The following is a 22,508-nucleotide window of genomic DNA, read 5'->3' on the forward strand; positions in this document are numbered from 1 at the left end:
GCAAAGCACACGCTTCTTGATTAGACCGGGGTTCGATCCCGTCACCACCAAATACGGAGGATGCGGAAAGGTCATGGAATGACCACCGCATATCCCGGAGCAACATGGCCTTAGTTGCTAATGCTCCTAAAAAAAAAACCAAGTAAAAAATAACAAAGGGGGGTTCAAAATGTGACACAAGTAACTATAGACCTGTTACTTTAACTGTGTTCCCAGGGAAAATAATGGAGTCACTGGTTAAAGAAGCATTGCAGGATCATCTAGACAAGAGTATAGTAGTAGTTAAAACACAGGATGGGTTTGTTAAAGGGATGTCTTTTCTGACCAATTTGATGGGATACTATGATGTGGTCACAAAGGAACTGAATGCAAAAAATAATTTTGATATCATATACTTGGATTTCAGAAAACTCTTTCAGAAAATTACATATAACTCACTACACTATCATTATGGGGGACTTCAATGCTAAGTCGGAAAAAGACAAAACAGCGCAGAAAGGGGAACTATAGGAAATTTTGAAATTGGTGAAAGAAATGAAAGAGGTGAAAGACTTCTGCATTTGCAGAATCTCGAGGAATGTCAGTAATGAATACTTTTTTCAAGAAAAGGGTGAACAGAAAGTGGTTGTTGTTGTTATTTGGTTTTTAGGAGCATTAGCAACTAAGTCCATATTGCTCCAGGGATATGCGGTGGTCACGGGCTCGAACCCCGGTCTAATCAAGAAGCGTGTGCTACGCACTGCTGCTCCTGCGCACCTGGCTACGGAAGCGGCAACAGAAAGTGGACATGGAAGAGCCCAAATGGATTAACAACTGATCAAATCGACTTCATCCTCACTAACACAAGATATATCATGAATGGTGTTACTGTCCTGTACAAGGTAAATGTTGGAAGTGATCACAGAATAGTAAGATGTACACTTAGCATTCTGTGATCACAGAATGGTAAGATGTACACTTGTTATAAATGTAAGAAAAGAAAGGAAAAAACTGGAACTTAAGAACAAGTTTGAGCTTCTGCAGGCTGCTCAGGACTAAGATATCGACGAGGAATATTACAACTTTCTGAAAGTGATAAAGCCCAAGGAAGAAAAAATTAGAAAAAATCCAAAGAAGAAAAAATTAGTCAAGAAACACTTGTCATGATGAACTGAAGACGACGAATGAAGAGCAAGAAAAACACTGACATGGAGAAAATTGAGTATACTGAGTTATGCAAAAGCCATTAGAAAGATACTCAGAGAGGACATAAGAAAATTTAACACAAGAAAAGTAGAACAAGCATTATGGGAAAACAAAGGATTTAAATCAGCAGCCATGAGCAGTAATACAAAAAGAGACAAAACAGCGCAGAAAGGAGAACTATAGGAAATTTTGGAATTGGTGAAAGAAATGAAAGAGGTGAAAAACTTCTGCATTTGCCGAATCTCGAAAGACAAATGATACTGAAACTGAAGAACAGCGATGGTGTACTTATAAATAGCAGAGAAGGCATAATTCAAATAGCAGAAGAAATTATAGCAGAAAAATATTATAAAGAGTTATACAAGGAGCGAGGGAGCGAGGGAATGATCCCAGATGTGGGGAAGATGGATCGCAAATTAGTAACACATACAACATACCTGATATCCTTCCTGATGAGGTAGAACATGCGTTGAAGAAAATAAAGAATCAGAAAGCCCCAGGGGAAGATAAAGTTACTGTAGAGTTGTTAAAATTGGGAGGAAGAGACATGATACAAAAACCAGCAAGACTCTTCACAAAATGCATTAGAAAAGGTAGCAACACCTAAGGAGTGAAATAATGCATTCATCGTTTTGCTGCATAAGAAAGGAGATAAATTAGAAACTAGAAATTGTAGACCAATTAGGTGTTATCCCACATCTACAAGTTGTTCACAAGGATCATTACTAACAGATTAGAAAGAATACTTGATGAGAATCAACCAAAAGAGCAAGCTGACTTTAGAACAGGATTTTCAACTATAGATCACCTTCACGTAATATCACAGCTAATGGAGAAAGCAAATGAATATAAAACACCATTATGCCTGGCATTTGTGGATTATGAAAAGGCATTTGACTCCATACAGCATAAGGCAATGTTTCAGGCAATGGAAAGATAAGGCATAGATACCCCATATATTATGATTTTGAAGAAAATATATGAGAATGTTACCTCCTTTATTAGACTAGAGACGCCTCCATAGCCAAGTGGGCAGGAGCAGCAGTGCATAGCAAATGCTTCTTGATTAGACTGGGGGATCGAGCCATGGCCACCAAATACGGAGGATGCAGAAAGGTCAGGGAATGAGCACTGCATATTCCCGGAGCAATATGGCCTTAGTTGCTAATGCTCATAAAAACCAAATAACAACAACAACAAAGCTGATTGGTGTAAGCCTTACAAATTTTACAAGACGTTTACTACAGTCTTTAAAATTTGTAAAATTTTGAAGACAGTAGTAAATTTAAAATTGAGAAAGGAGTTCAACAAGGAGACACAATATCTCTGAAGTGGTTTACTGTTGCCCTTGAGGAAGCTTTCAGAAGATTAGACCGGTTGCAGGAAGAAGTCAATGTGAATGGAGAGTATCTAAACCATTTACGATTTGCAGATGATATTGTGGTCAAAAGCCACGATCCCAAAGAATTAGAGGAAAATATTAATAAGTTATGCAGAGTTAGTAAGGATTTTGACTAAAGATGAATATGGCCAAAACAAAAGTAATGATGAACAAGTATGCCATAGAAAGGTATATAGTGATTGAAGGAGCAGTAATTGAAAAGGTGGAGTCATATACTTATCTGGGACAAGTCATTAGCTGTAATAATGATAAATGGCTGGAAGTCAAGAGAAGAATAAATTTTGGATGGATAGCATTCAGGAAATATAGTCACATACTGAGGAGCAATAACCCAATTTGTCTGAAATGTAAAATATTGAACCATTGTATACTCCCCACCATGATTTATGGAAGTGAAACTTGGGCACTCACCAAAAGAATGGAAGAGAAGCTGAGAACTACACAGCGAAGAATGGAACGAATTATATTGGGAATCAGACTGATAGATAAGAAGAGAAACACGTGGATTAGGCAGCAAACTCAAGTAAAGGACATTCTTATCAAAACTAAAGAACTAAATTGGTCTTGGGCAGGACAGATTACTTGAAGACATGATGAGAGATGGACTAAAAAAATAACAGAATTGTACCCAAGAGGAGCTAGAAGAAACCCTGGAAGACAACAACGGAGATGGACAGATGAAATTCTTGAGTTTGTGGTTAGTAAATGGATGGCCATTGTACAAAACAGAAGGAACTGGAAAGTTGCTAGAATTTCACTGCTGGATGAAAGTTCCTTCATCCTGCAGTGGATTGAAAATGGCTGATGATGATGATGACTTTGATTTCAGGAAAGCTTTGGATACTGTTGCACACAGAAGACGGCTTTGCAAATTGGAGTGGTATGGCATTAAGGACAAGTTGCTACAATGGATAAAGGGATGGTTGAGTGGGAGACAACAGAGAGTGGTAATCAATGGAATGTTATTAATCAAATAATGTTATTAGTGGAGTTCCCCAAGTTTCGGTGCTGGGCCCATTGTTGTTTTATGTATGCATCAATGTTATTGATGCAGGAATATCAGGCTTAATGTCCATATTTGCAGATGATACAAAGGATGACAGGGTTGTTACTGACAGTAAAAACTGTATACTACTGGAACTGAATCTAGATAAGTTGGGCAAATGGACTGAGAAGTGACAACTGAAGTTTTACATTTAGGAATCCAAAGTATGGCATATGGGTAGCAGTAACCCAAGAGAAATGTACCAACTGCATTGTACCACACTCAGGGAAGTGGAGAGTGAAAAAGACCTTGGGATAATTCTGCAGTCAGACACGAAGTTCACTGAGCAGTGCGAATGGGCTGCCTGAGCAGGTCATGGAGTTTTGTCAATGATATATAGGAATTTTTCTAGCAGGGACAAGGAGGCGATTATCCCATTGTACAAGGCATTGGTCAGGCCACATCTTGAATACTGTGTACAGGTCTGGAGCTTCATTTTAGGAAGGACGTAGAGTTGCTAGAATGAGTACAAAGAAGAGCATCAAGATTGGTGAGGGGAACAAAGGGGTGCTCATACCAGGATAAGCTTAAGTTCTGCAAATTGCAGCACCTGGAGACTAAGCACATGTGAAGTGATCTGATTGAGGTGTATAAGGCCTTGAACAGGTTGAGCAAGCTCAATGCTGATGGGATTCTTCCTCTTGCTCAGGTTAAGAACCTGAGGGGGGGCAGAGATTCAAACTGAGGAAAGACAGTTATAGAATAGATGTGCAGAAATTGCCATTAGCCAGCCGGTAATTGATTGATGGAACAGACTTCCATCTCTTGTTGTGGAAGTTGAGAGCTTAAGTAAATTTAAGGCTGAGCTGGACAAGCATTTGGAGTGAATAGATGGGTGAAATGGGAGGATTTTTTTTTCTTTTTCTTTTTTTGGCTAATGCTATATAAGCTTATTTTCTGGCCAATTCTATTTATCTGTATTGTTGTTTTTTATACTCATCACACTTATTAGGCCTATAATTTAGTCCTCATTTTTGTTCAACTACCTTTCGGACAAGAAGCAAGTTTCTATTCTTTGTGGCCCCGTGTGCCAAGCGTTTAGTGATCAAGCGATTCCCTGAATGATTTCTAGAGCATTTTCTGAAGGTAACAGTTTGGTTCATTTGTTAAATATTTTTACATTCTCATTAAGTAATAGTAAACTTAGTCTTACTTGAAAGAGTCTGCAATTCTGCTCAGACACGATAGGAGGGAGTATATGATGAGAGCCTTGTCGATCAATTCGGCTCTGGAAAGATTGTGCAAGGCTCAAGGGGTAGAATATTTTTCAGAATGGTCTGTACATGTTAACAGGAGAGACTGCTTCTACAGGGATGGGATACACTTAAACAGAAAGAGTGCAAGAATATTTGCTGATGCTATCGAGGCAGTGTAAGAGGTAACTACCATCAGGGGTAAAGGGAAGGGTTTTTGGAAAGGCGACTACGATGGTCTGAGACAGTATTTAAATTCTATACAGTGGAACCAACTGATGATGTTACCAACAACAGCAAATTCAAAATGGGAAGCATTCAAAGAATTTATCGTGGCAGCTACTAGGCTTTACATACCAAATAAGAAATATTGTTCAAGGTTTAGGCCTTTATGGATGTCGGATGAACTAATGAGACATATGGCAGAGAAGAAAAATGCATGGGATACATATAAATTAATGGGTGACATGGAAGCCTATGTTAGATATAAGCTGGTTTGTCACCAAGTCACAAAGGACATTAGGCAGGCAAAGGCAGATTATAAGAAATCCTTGGCAAAGGATGCAAAGAAATACAGAAAAGAGTTCTTTACCTATTTAAACCCTAGAATGAAAGGGATGAATCAGATTGGTCCACTGGATATTGATGGTTCAACTGTTGATCATCCTTCTCAGGTGACTAACAAACTAAACGAGTATTTTGCATCTACATTCACACATAAGGAGTTATTCAGGAAGGGGAATTCCAGTAGTGAAGTTAACTCTGGCAGTGAGCTAGATGATTTTGTAATAGCTGAGAGGAAAGTGGAGGGGAAATTGTTGAGGATAAACATAAAAAAGGCACCCAGGGTGGGTGGGATCTATCCAGTTATATTAAAGGAGGCCACAAAGGAAGTAAGCAAACCCTTAGCCATAATTATGAGAGCTTCTTTAGACTCAGGGGAGGTACCCATAGACTGGAGAAGTGCAAATGTGACCCCAATTCACAAAGGAGGATCAAAGGCTGACACAAGTAATTAAAGACCTGTGAGTTTAACTTTTGTTCCAGGAAAATTAATGGAAGCACTGGTTAAAGAAGCACTGCAGGATCATCTAGACCAGACTTCAGTTATAGCTCGGACACAGCATGGTTTTGTTAAGGGAAAGTCTTGCCTGATCAATTTGATTGGATACTATGATGCAGTCACAAAATAACTGGATACAGGGAATAACTTTGATATTATATATTTGGATCTTAGAAATTCTTTTGATACTGTTGCACATGGAAGACTGCTGCACAAATTGGAGCAGTGTGGCATTGGAGGCAAATTGCTGCTATGAATAAAGGGATGGTTGAGGGGGAGAAGACAGAGAGTAGTAAACAATGGACACTGCTCATCGTGGACTAATGTTATTAGTGGAGTCCCTCAGGGTTCAATGTTGGGTCCTTTGTTGTTTTCTGTATTTATAAATGATATTAATGATGGTATATCAAGCTTAATATCCAAGTTTGCAGATGATACAATGGTTGGCAGGGTTGATAAGGACACTACTGACAGTATGTTGCTGCAACAGGATCTGGAAAGGTTGAGCAGATGGGCTGAGAGGTGGAAAATGAAGTTTAACATTGACAAATGTAAAGTACTACATATGGGAAACAGTAATCCCAGAGCAACGTATCAACTCTGTGGTACTACTCTGACAGTGGTAGAGAATGAAAAGGACCTGGTGGTAATTGTGCAGGCAGATATGAAGTTTTCTGAGTAGTTCAGACAGGCTGCAAGAGTAGCTCATGGTGTCTTGTTAATGATATACAGGAATTTTTCTAGCAGGGATAAGGAGGTGATTATTCCTTAGTATAAGGCAGTGGTCAGGCCACACCTGGAGTACTGCATACAGATCTGGAGGCCTCATTTCAAGAAGTATGTAGAGTTGCTAGAATGAGTACAAAGGGCAACAAGATTAGTGAATGGAACAAAGGGTTGCTCTTACAAAGAAAGGCTTAAGTTTTGCAAATTACTGTGTCTGGGGATTAGGCACCGTCGAGGTGATCTGATAGCGGTGTATAAAGCCTTGAATGGTTTGAGCATGTCCAATGTCGATGGGAGTCTTCCTCTTGCTCAGAATAATCACCTGAGAAGGCATAAATTCAAATTGAGGAAAGACAGATGTAGGATAGATGTGTGGAAATTTGCCTTTAGCCAGCAGGTAGTTGGTTGGTGGAACAGGCTTCCATCCCTTGTTGTGGAAGTTGATAGCCTAAATAAATTTAAGGCTCAGCTGGACTGGTATTTCGACTGAACAGAAGGGTGAAATGGGAGTGGGTTTCTTTTTTTTTTTTTTGGCTGATGCTGCATAAGCTTGCTTTCTTGCATAATATGCCTCTACTAATGCTAATGCTAAATTGTAAGTAAGTACTATAAAGGGAAAACTAGTTTTGTTTTTTTCCTTTAAACTAGCTAACTTTTATACCACTTGTTCACTCTAGCAGCACTGCTCCTGCCTCCCCGTGGCAGGGCCGGTAACCTGGGAGAAGTAATTCGCTCTTCCAGGGCTGAAAGGGGCAAAGATGGATAACAGTATGTTTCCACCTTTAGAGCCTTCGAGCTCAAGACTACTTACCAAAGACAAAGAAAATGACTTCTCTCAACCCAAGAGGTTGAAAACAAACCGTCAAGCGGAGATACCAACATTCCTCATATTTCACTCTCTCTCTTAGACAAGCCCCTGAGTCAACTATCCCCATTACTTTTGCAGAAATGCATCGAGTCTGCCGCAGGTTCACCAAAAGCAGTAAGGTGACTCCAATCTGGGGATCTTCTGGTAGAGACCATGAGATGCCAGAATTCTGCAAAGTTGTTAAAGCTGACCACTTTTGGCAGACAACCAATAAAAGTTATTCCTTATGCCACCCTAAACGCCTCAAAGGGAGTAATTTCCAAATGGGATTTATTAACAATGTCAGAGGAGGAAATCATGAAAGAGCTAGGTGAACAAAGAGTCACCCAAGCAAGGAGGATCATGACTCGGGAAGATGGTATTCTTGTTCTAACTAGGAGCATAATCCTCACTTTTAGCTGACCCATCCTACCAACATTTGTCAAAGCAGGATATCTCCATTGTGTGTCCATCCTTATATCTCAAATCCCATCAGGCAGTATAAGTGCCAAAAATACGGACATTCCCAAATTGCATATTAAGGTGAGGCAATATGTCCTAATTGTGGATCAAAGGAATACAATCAATTTGAATGCACTGCTACCACTTCTCATTGCCCAAACTGTAAGGGTAATCACCTGGCTTTCTCTAATACATGCAATCTATGGAAGCAAGGAAAAAAATCAAAACATATAAAGTGAGAACAAAGTTACATATTCAGAGGTGAAAAGAAAAATAAAAATGGAGCCAAAACGTACATATGCCATAGCTGCTCAACAATTTCATTCCATAGCTATTCAAACAGATATTTCAGTTCCTCCAAATATATCCATCGCTAATTGGGCACGTTTCATACTTTCTCCTTCCAAACAGTGTCTTCTGCACCAAAAAACCAAACGAGCTAGTAATATCCCAATTACCATTCCAGCCAATGTTCCTCGAACAGCAAAATCAAAAGTGACAGAAACCATAAAACTGCAACCTCCGATTTCAATCGGAATGGATATTGATCAACACACTGAAGCCAATGATGGAATTTTGGAACTTCTTGCATCCAATGAAATGGACACGACATGTCCTTTCTTTCTTAAAAAAGAAAAAGCAAAAATAGATAGATACAAACAAGCTACAACTAAAAAGCAGTCAGAAACAAAAACAACCAACAAAACCGCTTAACGGAAAGAATATTTCAATGGAATTGTAGAGGCTTTCGCAATGCAAAATCTGATTTATATGATCTCATCGAATGCTATGAATCAGCAGGCATATCCATTCAGGAAACTTATTTAAATTCACAAGTGTGTCCTACCATAAAAAATTGAACTATTTTCAGACAAGACAGGTGTGACCCACCAGCTCGTGGAGTGGTGGTAGTTCTTATTAGAAACAACATTCCATTGAAACACCTTGCTCTTCAAACTCCTTTAGAAGTAGTGGCAGCGTGCACTGTAATTGGGATCACCCCTACAATAGCATCTATATATATCCATCCTAATTTCTCATTATCTTCAGATGACCTAGAAAATCTAATAGACCAACTACCACATCTGTTCTACTCTTGGAGATTTCAATGCATATCATTCTCTGTGGGGATCTCCAAAAATTGACAAGAGAGGTAAACTAATAGAATCACTTCTTGATGTTTGTCAACTTATTCTTTTGAACACTGGTGAGCCTACCTATATTCGTTTTCTACAAGACCCATGAGTGCAATAGATTAATCAATCTGTTCTCCCTCTATATATACCAATATGGAGTGGTTTGTTCTTGAAAATCCAATGAGTCGTGATCATCTACCGATCCTCTGCAAGCTGCAAACACAGGTAAACCCCCCCTTCATTGCATCACTCCACTTGGAAATTTCATTGGGCACATTGGAACGAATATTATTATTATTATTATTACTAGCCACATAGTGCAAAGAAGCCTGAGGCTTATGCTGCACCAGCCAAGAAAAAATTTCCGAGTTACCCTGAGAGAGAGAGAGAGAGAGTGTCAGAAGTAGATGGGAATCACCAAGAAAGAGAAGAATGATGATATCCAGCACAGGATCCTGGGTGTGCTAAGCCCATACTCACCAGTAAACTGCCTCCGTAGCCAGGTGGGAAGGAGCAGCAGTGCGTAGCACACGCTTCTTGATTAGACCAGGGTTCGAGCCCGTCACCACCAAATACGGAGGATGCGGAAAGGTCAGGGAATGACCACCGCATATCCCGGAGCAATATGGCCTTAGTTGCTAATGCTCCTAAAAACCAAATAACAACAACATAACAACCAGTAAACTAAGATGCATTCCATTGCACAAAGAAATAGAGCAAGCATGGAAGCCATAGGCTAATTCCTATTTATCTGTGAACATAACACCATCACAACAGTTCAACAGTAACTATAATTGTGTAAATTCTGTAGGCGGAAAAGAAGGGAGGAAAAACATATATAACAGGGGCTCATATCTGGTGAGTGGACTTGGCACACCCAGAGTTCTAAGCTGGATATCATCATTCTTCTCTTTCTTGATCATTCCCTTCTACTTTTGAATCTCTCTCTCTCTCTCTCTCTCTCTGGATAAATCGGGAATTTCTTTCTTTTTTTTTTTTTTTTTTGCTGGTGCAGCAAAAGCGTCAGGCTTCCTTGCACCATATAGCTAATAATAATAATAATAATAAAAGCAGGTTAGGATCATATTTTTAATAGGAATTTGTGGATAGGTAATGCTATTAATATCATTTAATTTTGCTTTCTTTTATTTTGAGAATCAATTTATTTGCATATTTTAATTTTATAATTAATATTAATTATAAGAACTGACATTAATTTCAATTATTATTAAAATTAATCTAGTTAATTAATATGTAATTATTATATTAATTAGAATTTAATATAATTAATGTTAATCTCGAATTATAATAAGAGCTTTCATTTCCTTTATTTAATTATTAATTAAAAACTCATAGTTTCCTTTACTTAATAATAGTTATTATTATTTCTTTCCCCTGAAATACAGAATTGTGCATTGTGGGGGTTTCATGGCACATAAGCTACTTTGGCTATCATGCACAGAATTATGCTTATTTTGCTATTCTTTATGATCAAGCCATTAGGAGCATAAGGGACTAAGGCCATATTGTCTGTAAACCACATGTGCTCCGCTGACGATCCTCTGCTAGTAATAGTAATACAGGCACATGATGCAAGAAAGCAAGCATTCATCAGAAAAAAAAGAAAAAATAAATCCACACAACCATTCCCTCCAAATGCCCATCCAGTTCCTCCCTGAACCCATTCAAGCCATCAACCCCCACAATGACAGACAGAAGCCCACTCCAGCAACCAACCACCCGCCGGCCAAAGGCAAACCTCCGCACATCTATTACACAATTGTCCCTCCTCAACCCGAACCATTAAATTCATTAAATTGGATATGCCTCACATATCCAATTTAATGAAGAAATAGTCCATTCCGAGCCCATAGATAATGTCACAGAACACATGACTAATGGAATGTTGCAAGCAAAGATTTTGCTATTGCAATTCTGCAATAGCAAAATCTTTGCAGGGGAAACAGTAATTCCTGGTGGAATCAGGATTGTACACATGCTAAACAGGAAAAAAACAAAGCTTGGAACTTGTTTCACAAATTCCCCATAACTAGTAACCTAATCACCTTTAAAAGGATAAAAGCCAAATTCTGCCAAATAAGACGAAAAGCAAAAAAAATGCTTGGATTAGCTTTTCCTCAAGTATAAATAAGGACATGGACAGCAGAATCATCTGGAGGAAAATACAAATGCTTAATGGCAAATATGTTCAGTCCCCTAGCTACAATATTAAATTTGGATGCGAAGGAGTTGTCAACACCAGTATAAATAGCAAATGCTTTAGCAGAATCATTTGCCAGTAGATCAGCAATATTCACCTACAACCCAACCTTTTAACGAATTAAAGAATCTGCAGAACAGCAAAAGATCAATTTTTCTATGATAGTTTCACATCCATACAACCAGCCATTGCCGACCGGGCTAGCCGAGTGGGTAAAGTACCTGCCCGGCAACCCAAAGGTCGCGGGTTCGATTCCCGCCTCGGGCTTGGATCAAAGTACTGCAAAAACCTTGGGAGGTGCAATATGGCCACAGAAGCCGATGCGCCAACAACTACCAAATCAAAAAAAAAAAAAAAAAACAACCAGCCATTCACATTAACAGAACTTTTATGGGCACTCAATAAAACATCCAGTAGTGCTGTTGGTCCTGATGGAATCTGCTATATAATGTTAAAATAACTTGACAACAGAGCCAAAAGAACATTGTTAAAATATTACTACAGAATAGTCTTAAAAAATACCTACCAAAAATACCTAGCCTTCCCAAAGCCAGGAAAGGATTGCTCCTTTCCTCATAACTACCATCCAATTTCACTGACTAGCTGTTTAGGCAAAGTCCTGGATAAAATGGTTCACAGGCAGCTAACGTGGTTCCTGGAAACAAACAATTTGCTAAACAGTAACCAGTGTGGATTTCGGAAGAATCGGTCCACACTAGATGTGATGATAAAAGCAGAAGCAAACATCTGTAATGCCTTTGTAAGGGGACAACATCTAGTTATGATCAATCTCAATATTGAGAAAGCATTTGATAACACCTGGTGATACAGTGTTCTTCAAGATCTTCATTCTTTCAGCTTGAGAGGGCAGTTACCCCAATGCCATAGAATGTTTCAGGTTAGATACATGAACAATTTATCCAAATCATTTGAACAAGAGGAGGGTGTACTGCACGATTCCATTCTCAGTGCAACATTATTTTCAATAAGAATTACAAACATGACATGGGAAATACCAAATACAATAGAATCGTAGATGTTTGCCGATGATCTCATTATCTCTTGTAAATCCCAAACTATGAACACCATTGAAAGGCAGCTTTAAATTTCCATAGCTAAAATAGAATCATGGGCATTATAGAATGGTTTCTCTCTAGCAGAAAAGAAATCCACTGCAATTCTTTTTGTAAAAAACACAAACTACATTCAGACCCAGAAATATATTTTTAAAAAATGCCTGATTCCTGTTACCAACAAGTTCCATCAGGGGTTATACTTAGACAATAAACTTAATTTTGCTTCTCATATAGCTTGTCTTAAAAAACTGAACATCCTAAGAGCTGTCTCCACTTTGTCCTGGGGTGCTGATAGAAGCTCTCTCCTACATCTCTATAGAGCTTTAATAAGATCACGCTTGAATTATGGATCACCTGTCTATGACTCCACAAGGAAAACTTCCCTATTACGTCTGGACACCATCTAGTGTAGTGCCCTTAGGATAGCTGTGGGAGCCTTCAGAGCATCCCCAGTTCACAGCCTGAGGCAAATGAACCTCCTCTTCATCTCAGGAGAAAAACTTTATTGGGTAACTATGCAGCAGAGATTAAATGTAATCCATTCCACCCCAGCTGGCAGTACTTGTTTGACCTTCAGTTCACCATGCTATATCACAGTAAACCCAATGAAAACCACCCCACAGGATTTCGATTGCAAGAACTCATACTCAATTAGGATATTAACTTTCCGAACATATTCCAAGACCTTGCTACCCCAGAACCTCCCTGGACTGATTACTCACTTGTCGATGACAATTTCTTTTTAAGATGGGGAAAATCCTCCCTGGAAAATATCACCTTTCAACAGCTGCACAAATCGCATTCCTTGGCCAGCTCAGAGAAAGTACATATTTATACTGATGGCTCGAAAACAGATGTGGCTGTAGGTGCTGCAGCAGTTTCTTCCACCTTCTCAGTAGCTGTATCTCTTTCTTTTTTTACAATGAAACTGGCTCTAGATAACATAAACAACTTGCATATTGAGCAACATCTTATATATACAGACTCCTTAAGCACAATCACTGCCATTCTATCTACCTTTTCTCCCTCTCACCCCATTCTAAATTATTTTACTATCAAACAGACAACCAGAAATTTACCTTCTGCTGGATTCTTGGCCATGTTGGCATCCCAGGTAACAAACATGCGGATGCCACTGCTAAACATCCCGACTCTGGATTTTCCACTCAACTGAAAGTGCCCTACACTACACTTTCAGTTGAGTGGAAAATCCAGACTCAACTGAAAGTGCCCTACACTAACTACATCATGTATGACTGCGACCAGTATGAGGACCTGCGATGCAGGCTCACCACTGCTATCACCTACTTCCCGCAGAACATGGAACAGCATCTTCTCGACTCGGAACAAGAATACAAAGCCCTTACCATTTTTGCACAGAAAATCTTTGCTAGAAGGCGAGCACTTATAGCAAACCACCATGCACAGCACCCAGAAGCTGATGATGAATCCCAAAACCAGGACTAGAGAAAACCGGAATACACAAGAAAACTGTACCAAATAACCCACGAACATGACCATCATTTAGCCTTGTTCACGAGGGAACTGACAGCCAGGAAGACCTACGTCTGAACCAGAGACAACCTGACACAGGACTTGATTCATGTATGACCCTGCGACTTGGATCTGACTCCCACATTGAAAAAGAACACCAAAGAAGATCCGGTTCAGATCGCTTGGACCCGCACGTGCTCACAACTGTCAATGCCTGATGGCGATCAGTACCGGGCTCCCTTGCCTGGTACCTTTACTCCTTTCCCCTGGTGGGGAGGAGGAGACAGTCTTGTCTCCTCCCACCTCTGCCAACCCTGATTCTTCTCCTGGTGGGGCTTGGGCCTGCCTCACTGAAAATCCTGGGGTCGTCTTCTCTATCGTCCCCATACTTCTGTCTTTTCCCCCCAGCCTTCAGTCTTCCCCCCCTACTCTGCCTAATACGCCAGCGTATAACCCCACACAAACTGCAAAAACTTAACTTCGTCCAAATTAAATCGCATACACCTCAATTGGCTTTTCTAATTCCAGCGCTCACCCCTACCGAGTTTTTTTTTTTTTTTTTTTTTTTTTTTGGCCCTAGCCACTGAAATCTCAGGAAACTAGGTGGCAGGGCCTGCCAGAGTAAAATTTCATTCTGTGTACCTGGTCTGCCTCCACGAGGCCAAGTGTGGACAACGTTGGGCTTCAGTAGGGGTCCAGCAGCTAAACGGCCAGATGAACAACGATACACAACACCACACACATATACAAAATCCACACACTTTTAAATCTCTGGCCTTCCCAGTGAACTGGTACACCTACAATGAAAGCAACGCGGAGATGGGAGAAACCCCTGGTGCCGTTAGACATCAATACACTTTACACTTTACACTTTTACACTTACACTAACTACAAATCCATTATAAAAAAAACATGTAGAAAACAATGGTCTGATCTCTGGAAAACTCAAATCAATAATAAACTGTTGCAGATTAAAAAAGAGCCACAACAGTGGTCATCTAGTTTCAGGAGAAGCAGATGACAAGAAGTGATTCTGGCAAGGCTCCACATTGGTCATTCGCATCCAACTCATTTGTATTTGCTTCTGGGAGAGAATTCTCCTCAGTGTTTCTTTTGCCAGTTGCACCTAACAATAAAACATATTCTCATTGAATGTCCTGAACTTTCATCTGTCCGAAAATCCAGCTTTAACTCCCTATCCAACTTAGGAACTTTTAACCTTATCACATATTCTCAGTAATAAAGTAAATTTAGAGCAACTGTTTCAGTATTTAAAATGCATAAATTTATATTATTATATCTAATCATAATAACACGAAATTATTAATAACTAAAACATGAACAGGCACAATATGGCCCAAGAGGCCCTTGTGCCAAAAAACCTCAAATACTACTACTACTCTATTCTTTGTCTGCTCAAAATTGAGTCTGAATTGATTAATAACTGTTTTTACACTTATTTTCTTTAGTTTAGGTAGAAAATGATTCTGGAGATTGGGAAGGTATCAATTGCAATATGATAGCTCCTTATCTTGAACAGCCTTAGTACATTTTTTTTGAAAATCAAGATATAGCTGAAGGAAAGAGTTTAGGGTGCTTTATTCTGTGCAGAATAAAGGATTTCATTTCTACAAGAATAATTTCACTGATGCGATCTAAGCAAACATTGGGATTGGAATAGTTAAAACTGTAATCCAACCAAGGAAAAGAGAACTGGAAATTACATATATCGTCCCATTTTGCATTCTTTTAATGCCAAAACATATTCTTCTTTACAACCTGAAAGCATGTGAGATTAGAAAACTGTAGTAACAAGGAGATTGAGCACTTGGTAATAGGCTGTTCCTGTCACTTAATTAATTTTCTATGCTGGAAAGAGGGATGCATGCCTTCCTCTGAAAGTGGGTGAAGATTTTCTGCTATCTAGAAAGAAATGCTGAAAGACAAGAGAGTGAAACAGTTTTAATTAATTTGTGCCACTAAAGTAAAAAAGATTTTGAATCATGTTTACACATTGTCTGTCTTTGGGTAAATGATTAACTTGACTGGTAGAACAATGGCACCTCTGGCAAGCTTATTTCTTCTGCAAGAATATCTTTTTTGATGATATTCTTGCCTTGTATACACATTGTCTGTTTTTAGGTAAATGATTAACTAGAACTGGTATAAAAGTGGCACCTCTGACAAGTCTGTTTAAAGAAGAGGTTAGAAGTGATGAGAAAAAGAACTTAACATTTCTGTAGAGGGTAAAATCTGCAACAATATCTCCCTGAAACTAGCATTAGCATTAGTAGAGGCATATGATGCAAGAAAGCAAGCTTATGCAGCATCAGCTAAAAAGAAAAAAAAAAAACCCACTTCCATTTCACCCCTCCGTTCGTTTGAAATACTTTTCCAGCTGAGCCTTAAATTTATTTAGGCTATCAACTTCCCCAACAAGGGATGGAAGTCTGTTCCACCAACCAACTACCCACTGGCTAAAGGCAAATTTCCGCACACATCTATCCTACATCTGTCTTTCCTCAATTTGAATTTATGTCCTCTCAGGTGATTATTCTGAGCAAGAGGAAGAATCCCATCAGCATTGAGCATGCTCAAACCATTCAAGGCTTTATACACCTCTATCAGATCACCTCGCCGGTGCCTAGTCTCCAGACACTGTAATTTGCAAAACTTAAGACTTTCTTCGTAAGAACAACCCTTTGTTCCATTCACTAATCTTATTGCCCTTCTTTGTACTCGTTCCAACCTACATCCTTCTTAAAATGAGGCCTCCAGACCTGTATACAGTACTCAAGGTGTGGCCTGAACATTGCCTTATATAAGGGGATAATCGCCTCCCTATCCCTGCTAGAAAAATTCCTGTATATCATTGACAAGACACTATGAGCTACTCTTGCAGACCATCTGCACTGCTCAGAAAACTTCATATCTGCCTGCACAATTATCTCCAGGTCCTTTTCGTTCTCTACCACTGTCAGTGTAGTACCACAGAGTTGATACGTCACTCTGGGATTGCTGCTTCCCATATGTAGTACTTTACATTTTTCAATGTTAAACTTCATTTGCCACCTCTCAGCCCATCTGCTCAACCTTTCCAGATCCTGTTGCAGCAGCATACTGTCAGTAGTGTCCTTAACAACCCTGCCAACCATTGTATCATCTGCAAACTTGGATATTAAGCTTGATATACCATCATCAATATCATTTAAAATTCAGAAAACAACAATGGACCCAACACTGTACCCTGAGGGACTCCACTAATCTCATTAGTCCACGATGAGCAGTGTCCGTTGATTACCACTCTCTGTCTTCTCCCCCTCAACCATCCCTTTATCCATAGCAGCAATTTGCCTCCAATGCCACACTGCTCCAATTTGTGCAGCAGTCTGCCGTGTGCAACAGTATCAAAAGCCTTTCTAAGGTCCAAATATATAATATCAAAGTTATTCCCTGCATCCCGTTCTTTTGTAACTGCATCATAGCATCCAATCAAATTGGTCAGGCAAGACTTTCCCTTAACAAAACCATGCTGTGTCCGAGCTATAACTGAAGTCTTGTCTAGATGATTCTGCAGTGCTTCTTTAACCAGTGCCTCCATTTATTTTCCTGGAACAGACGTTAAACTCACAGGTCGATAATTACTTGTGTCAGCCTTTGATCCTCCTTTGTGAATTGGGATCACATTTGCACATCTCCAGTCTATGGGTACCTCCCCTGAGTCCAAAGAAGCTCTCATAGTAATCAATTGATGTCTAACAGATAATCCAAACAGAAATTCAGAGGCAAAAATCAATGGTAAGTGAATGTTTAAAAGCATACCATGCTGATAAACAATTGTATGACTTTCAGTTATGACATGACACATTTTATTAATATAAAATGTGCATGCCATAACTGAAATTTAATTTCAAGTCCAAAGCCTGGATTTTTCTTCTGCTTCGTTCCAACTTACTTTTACCATATCTGCAGCTTTTCAAAAGTCAAAATGTGTCAGCTCTTGCAATTTAAACTTGAGCCACAATTGTAGGTCTGAAGCTTCCACCTATTCAGACAGGAGGAAGCTATTCTGCTATATCGCAAAAGGGTCGTACACAGTTTACCCACCTTTTTCTCTTTACTTGAGCTTATCCTCTAGAAATGTACATGCTGCTACACTCTACTCAGAGTAAAATGTATACTCTTTGCATTTGTGTTGGACAACAATGCTTTTCTAATCTGCAAGTTCCTTTATCACACACGTCATAAGAGACGACACAAAACTCTAGCAATTTTTCTGATTTTTAGAGTAAATACAGTTACATGCCATATCTGACTGCTCTAACTGCATCTTGGTTACAAAATAAAATACTTGTAAAACGATTTTCTTTGTTGTGTTCGGATATTTTAACAAATTCACTCCTGGAGCTTCTTGATCCTATTCTGTATATATATCACAACCTTTCAGAATATTTAGACATTATATATTGAATATTTCATGTTTGTTTTTTAAGTGAACTAAATACTAACTGTTCTAATATAACATTATTTCATACAGTGACAGTAGTACAGGTCAAAACCTTAGCACCATCAAGTCCTTGCGAGTTCTCAGAGTTCTCAGGCCACTCAAAACAATTAAAAGGGTGCCAAAATTAAAGGTAAGTTTTATATACATAATTACAAGTTAACTTTAAAAGTACATAGAAACACCTACACTATTTTACATGTCACAATCATAATTGTGATTATGATCCCGATTGTGTGTATTTATTTTTTTTTCTGTGATTATTTTAAAATCGAATTATGAATGATTCTATAAAAAGTGGCTGTTGTGGAATGTATTTCATCAACAGCTGTTGAATCTGTGACACTGATTCAACAGTGACTGAAATTTGAACACCACAATGAGCCTGTTCGATTGCATTGTGGTTACTTCTTCGATGGATGACCTGTGATGCTGTGGTGTTATTGTGGTTCCAGGGACTGTACGTGGAGACTGATACTTCTGTACTGTTGGGACTGTTTGGGTTTATGGAAAAGTTGACTTCTTCGTTGTGATCATATTTCCTGGTTTAGACTTCTCCTCATTTTGAATCTTTGTAGTGGACCTACAAGTGTCAATTTGATCCTTAGGGATCATCACAACCATATGTTGGAACTTTATAGTATCAGATACCTTCATGGTATTGCATTTGGATATAGACATTACATTCAGAACAAATTACTATTAGCATTAGCATTAGTAGAGGAATTTGATACAAGAAAGCAAGCTTATGCAGCATCAGCCAAAAAAAAAAAAAAAAAAAACACTTCCATTTAACCCTGTGTTCGTTCGAAATACCTGTCCAGCTGAGCCTTAAATTTATTTAGGCTATCAACTTCCACAACAAGGGATGGAAGTCTGTTCCACCAACCAACTGCCTGCTGGCTAAAGGCAAATTTCCTCACATCTATCCTACATCTGTCTTTCCTCAATTTGAATTTATGCCCTCTCAGGTGATTATTCTGAGCGAGAGGAAGAATCCCATCAGCATTGAGCATGCTCAAACCATTCAAGGCTTTATACACCTCTATCAGATCACCTCGCCGGTGCCTAGTCTCCATACACTGTAATTTGCAAAACTTAAGCCTTTCTTCGTAAGAACAATCCTTTGTTCCATTCACAAATCTTGTTGCCTTTCTCTGTACTCGTTCCAGCAGCTCTACATCCTTCTTGATATGAGGCCTCCAGATCTGTATACAATACTCAAGGTGTGGTCTGACCATTGCCTTATACAAGGGAATAATCACCTCCTTATCCCTGCTAGAAAAATTCTTGTATATCATTGACAAGACCCCATGAGCTACTCTTGCAGCCTGTCTCCACTGATCAGAAAAATTCATATCTGCCTGCACAATTACTCCCAGGTCCTTTTCATTCTCTACCACTGTCAGTGTAGTACCACAGACTTGATACGTTACTCAGGGGTTACTGATTCCCATATGTATTACTTTACATTTGTCAATGTTAAACTTCATTTGCCACCTCTCGACTCATCTGCTCAACCTTTCCAGATCCTGTTGCAGCAGCATACTGTCAGTAGTGTCCTTAACAACCCTGCCAACCTTTGTGTCGTCTGCAAACTTGGACATTAACCTTGATATACCATCATCAGTATCATTTATAAATACAGAAAACAACAATGGACCCAACACTGAACCCTGAGGAACTCCACTAATAACATTAGTCCACGATGAGCAGCGTCCATTGATTACCACTCTCTGTCTTCTCCCTCTCAACCATCCCTTTATCCATAGCAGCAATTTGTCTCCAATGCCACACTGCTCCAATTTGTGCAGCAGTCTTCCATGTGCAACAGTATCAAAAGCCTTTCTAAGATCCAAATATATAATATCAAAGTTATTCCCTGCATCCAGTTATTTTGTGACTGCAGCATAGTATCCAATCAAATTGGTCAGGCAAGTCTTTCCCTTAACAAAACCATGCTGTGTCCTAGCTATAACTGAAGCCTTGTCTAGATGATCCTGTAGTGCTTCTTTAACCAGTGTCTCCATTAATTTTCCTGGAACAGAAGTTAAACTCACAGGTTTATAATTACTTGTGTCAGCATTTTGATCCTCCTTTGTGAATTGGGGGTCATATTTGCACAACTCCAGTCTATGGGTACCTCCCCTGAGGCCAAAGAAGCTCTCATAATTATGGCTAAGGGTTTGCTTACTTCCTTTGTGGCCTCCTTTAATATAAATGGATAGATCCAATCCACCCCGGGTGCCTTTTTTTTGTTTATCCTCAACAATTTCTCCTCCACTTTCCTCTCAGTTATTACAAAATCATCTAGCTCACTGCCAGAGTTTACTTCACCTCTGGCATTCCCCTTCCTGAATAACTGCTCATGTGTGAATGTAGATGCAAAATACTCGTTTAGTTTGTTAGCCACCTGAGCAGGATCATCAACAGTTGAACCATCAATATCCTTTTCTGTTTTTATTTGCATCCTTTGCCAAGGATTTCTCATAATCTGCCTTTGCCTGCCTAATCTTCTTTGTGATTTGGTTACAGACCAGCTTATATCTATCATAGGCTTCCATGTCACCCATTAATTTGTATGTATCCCATGCATTTTTCTTCTCTGCCATATGATTCATTAGTTCATCTTACATCCATTCAATACTAAACCTTAAAGAATATTTCTTAGTTGGTATGTAAAGCCTAGTAGCTTCCAAGATAAATACTTTGAATGCTTCCTATTTTGAATTAACTGTTGGTAATATCATCAGTTGGTCTCACTGTATAGAATTTAAATACTGTCTCAGACCATCGTAGTTGCCTTTACAAAAGCAAAAACCCTTCCCTTTACTCCTGATGGTAGTTACCTCTTTGAGTAAATCCCACTTCAGCTCACTGTGATCACTCACTGCCACCTAGTGGTTCCTTTATCTGCAGATTCTTAATGCATGAAGAATCACTAGTGATAATCAGATCAAGAGTATTACTCCCTCTAGTTGCCTCCCGAACATGCTGATGTAGAAAACAATCATCCAATAAATCCACAAAAGCCTTGCTAGTGTGTGAGTGACCAACCCACAAATTCCAGTCAATATCTGGGAAATTAAAATCCCCCATTATAAGACTCTCTGATTTACTGGCCCACTCGCCGACCGGGCTAGCCGAGTGGGTAAAGTACCTGCCCGGCCACCCAAAGGTCGCGGGTTCGATTCCCGCCTCGGGCTTGGATCAAAGTACTGCAAAAACCTTGGGAGGTGCAATATGGCCACAGAAGCCGATGCGCCAACAACTACCAAATCAAAAAAAAAAAAAAAAACTGGCCCACTCTATTTCCCTGTACAGTTTCTTATTATACTCATCAGAGTCCTTAGGCCTATAGCACACTCCTATTCTCAATTTTGATCTCCCAATGTTTATGTCACACCAAACTGACTCCACACTGCACTGTCCAGCGATGTCGACTGGCTTCACTTCCTTGGTTTTTATGTGTTTCTTAACTAATAGCATAACACCTCCCCTCTTCCTATCCTGTCTATCCTTTCTGTAGACGTCGTACTCCCCAAATTGCAGTTCCGCATCCCTTATATCTGTGTGACACCACGTCTCTGATATCCCAACAATATCTGCCTTCGATGTTTTGAGCAATACCTCAAATTCATCAAATTTATTTACTAAACTCCTAGCATTGGTGTACACGCAAGTATACCTGCACCTGTTTCTATTCTTAGCTACCCTAACACAACCCATGTGTTTACTTGTACCGCAATGGCTCCCAGCAGTCTCTGAAATACCATGCATCTTGTTTTTCAGGCTTCTGCTCATTCCAATAGAAGCAATGCAAGAATCACTTTCACCTCTGCCAGTGGCTATTGGTAATCTATTAGTCCTTGTATCCCCACCAAGCTAGCAGTTTTCCAACCCACCTAACACTGCCTCGATAGCATCAGCAATTATTCTTGCACCCTTTCTATTTAAGTGTATCCAATCTCTGTAGAAGCAGTCTCTCCTGTTAACCGGAGAGAATTGACCCCCTACTAAGGAATCTGAGATAATTGTACATCAATATTGTTAGTGGTACCACATTGTAAATAGATTGTGAGATTGCTGGGAAATCTGGCTGGGACCACATAATGGGAAATCTGGCTGGGACTGTACTTGTTAACTGGAGAGAT

At 39.4% G+C, this 22,508-nt stretch overlaps 1 protein-coding gene across 1 annotated transcript in view; it reads left to right on the forward strand.

Moving 5' to 3' along the window:
- Positions 1-22,508, forward strand: part of LOC150087800 (voltage-dependent calcium channel type A subunit alpha-1-like) — a 1,442,149-nt gene that overhangs the window by 491,262 nt on the left and 928,379 nt on the right. Inside the window, exon 20 of the mRNA XM_090369204.1 lies at positions 18,388-18,487. Within this exon, the coding sequence (XP_090225330.1) occupies positions 18,388-18,487 (100 nt within the window). The remainder of the gene's footprint in view (positions 1-18,387; positions 18,488-22,508) is intronic.

This window comes from Mastigoproctus giganteus, chromosome 3 (genome assembly GCF_048544385.1).
Source record: "Mastigoproctus giganteus isolate SK-2022 chromosome 3, ASM4854438v1, whole genome shotgun sequence".
NCBI lineage: Eukaryota > Metazoa > Arthropoda > Arachnida > Uropygi > Thelyphonidae > Mastigoproctus > Mastigoproctus giganteus.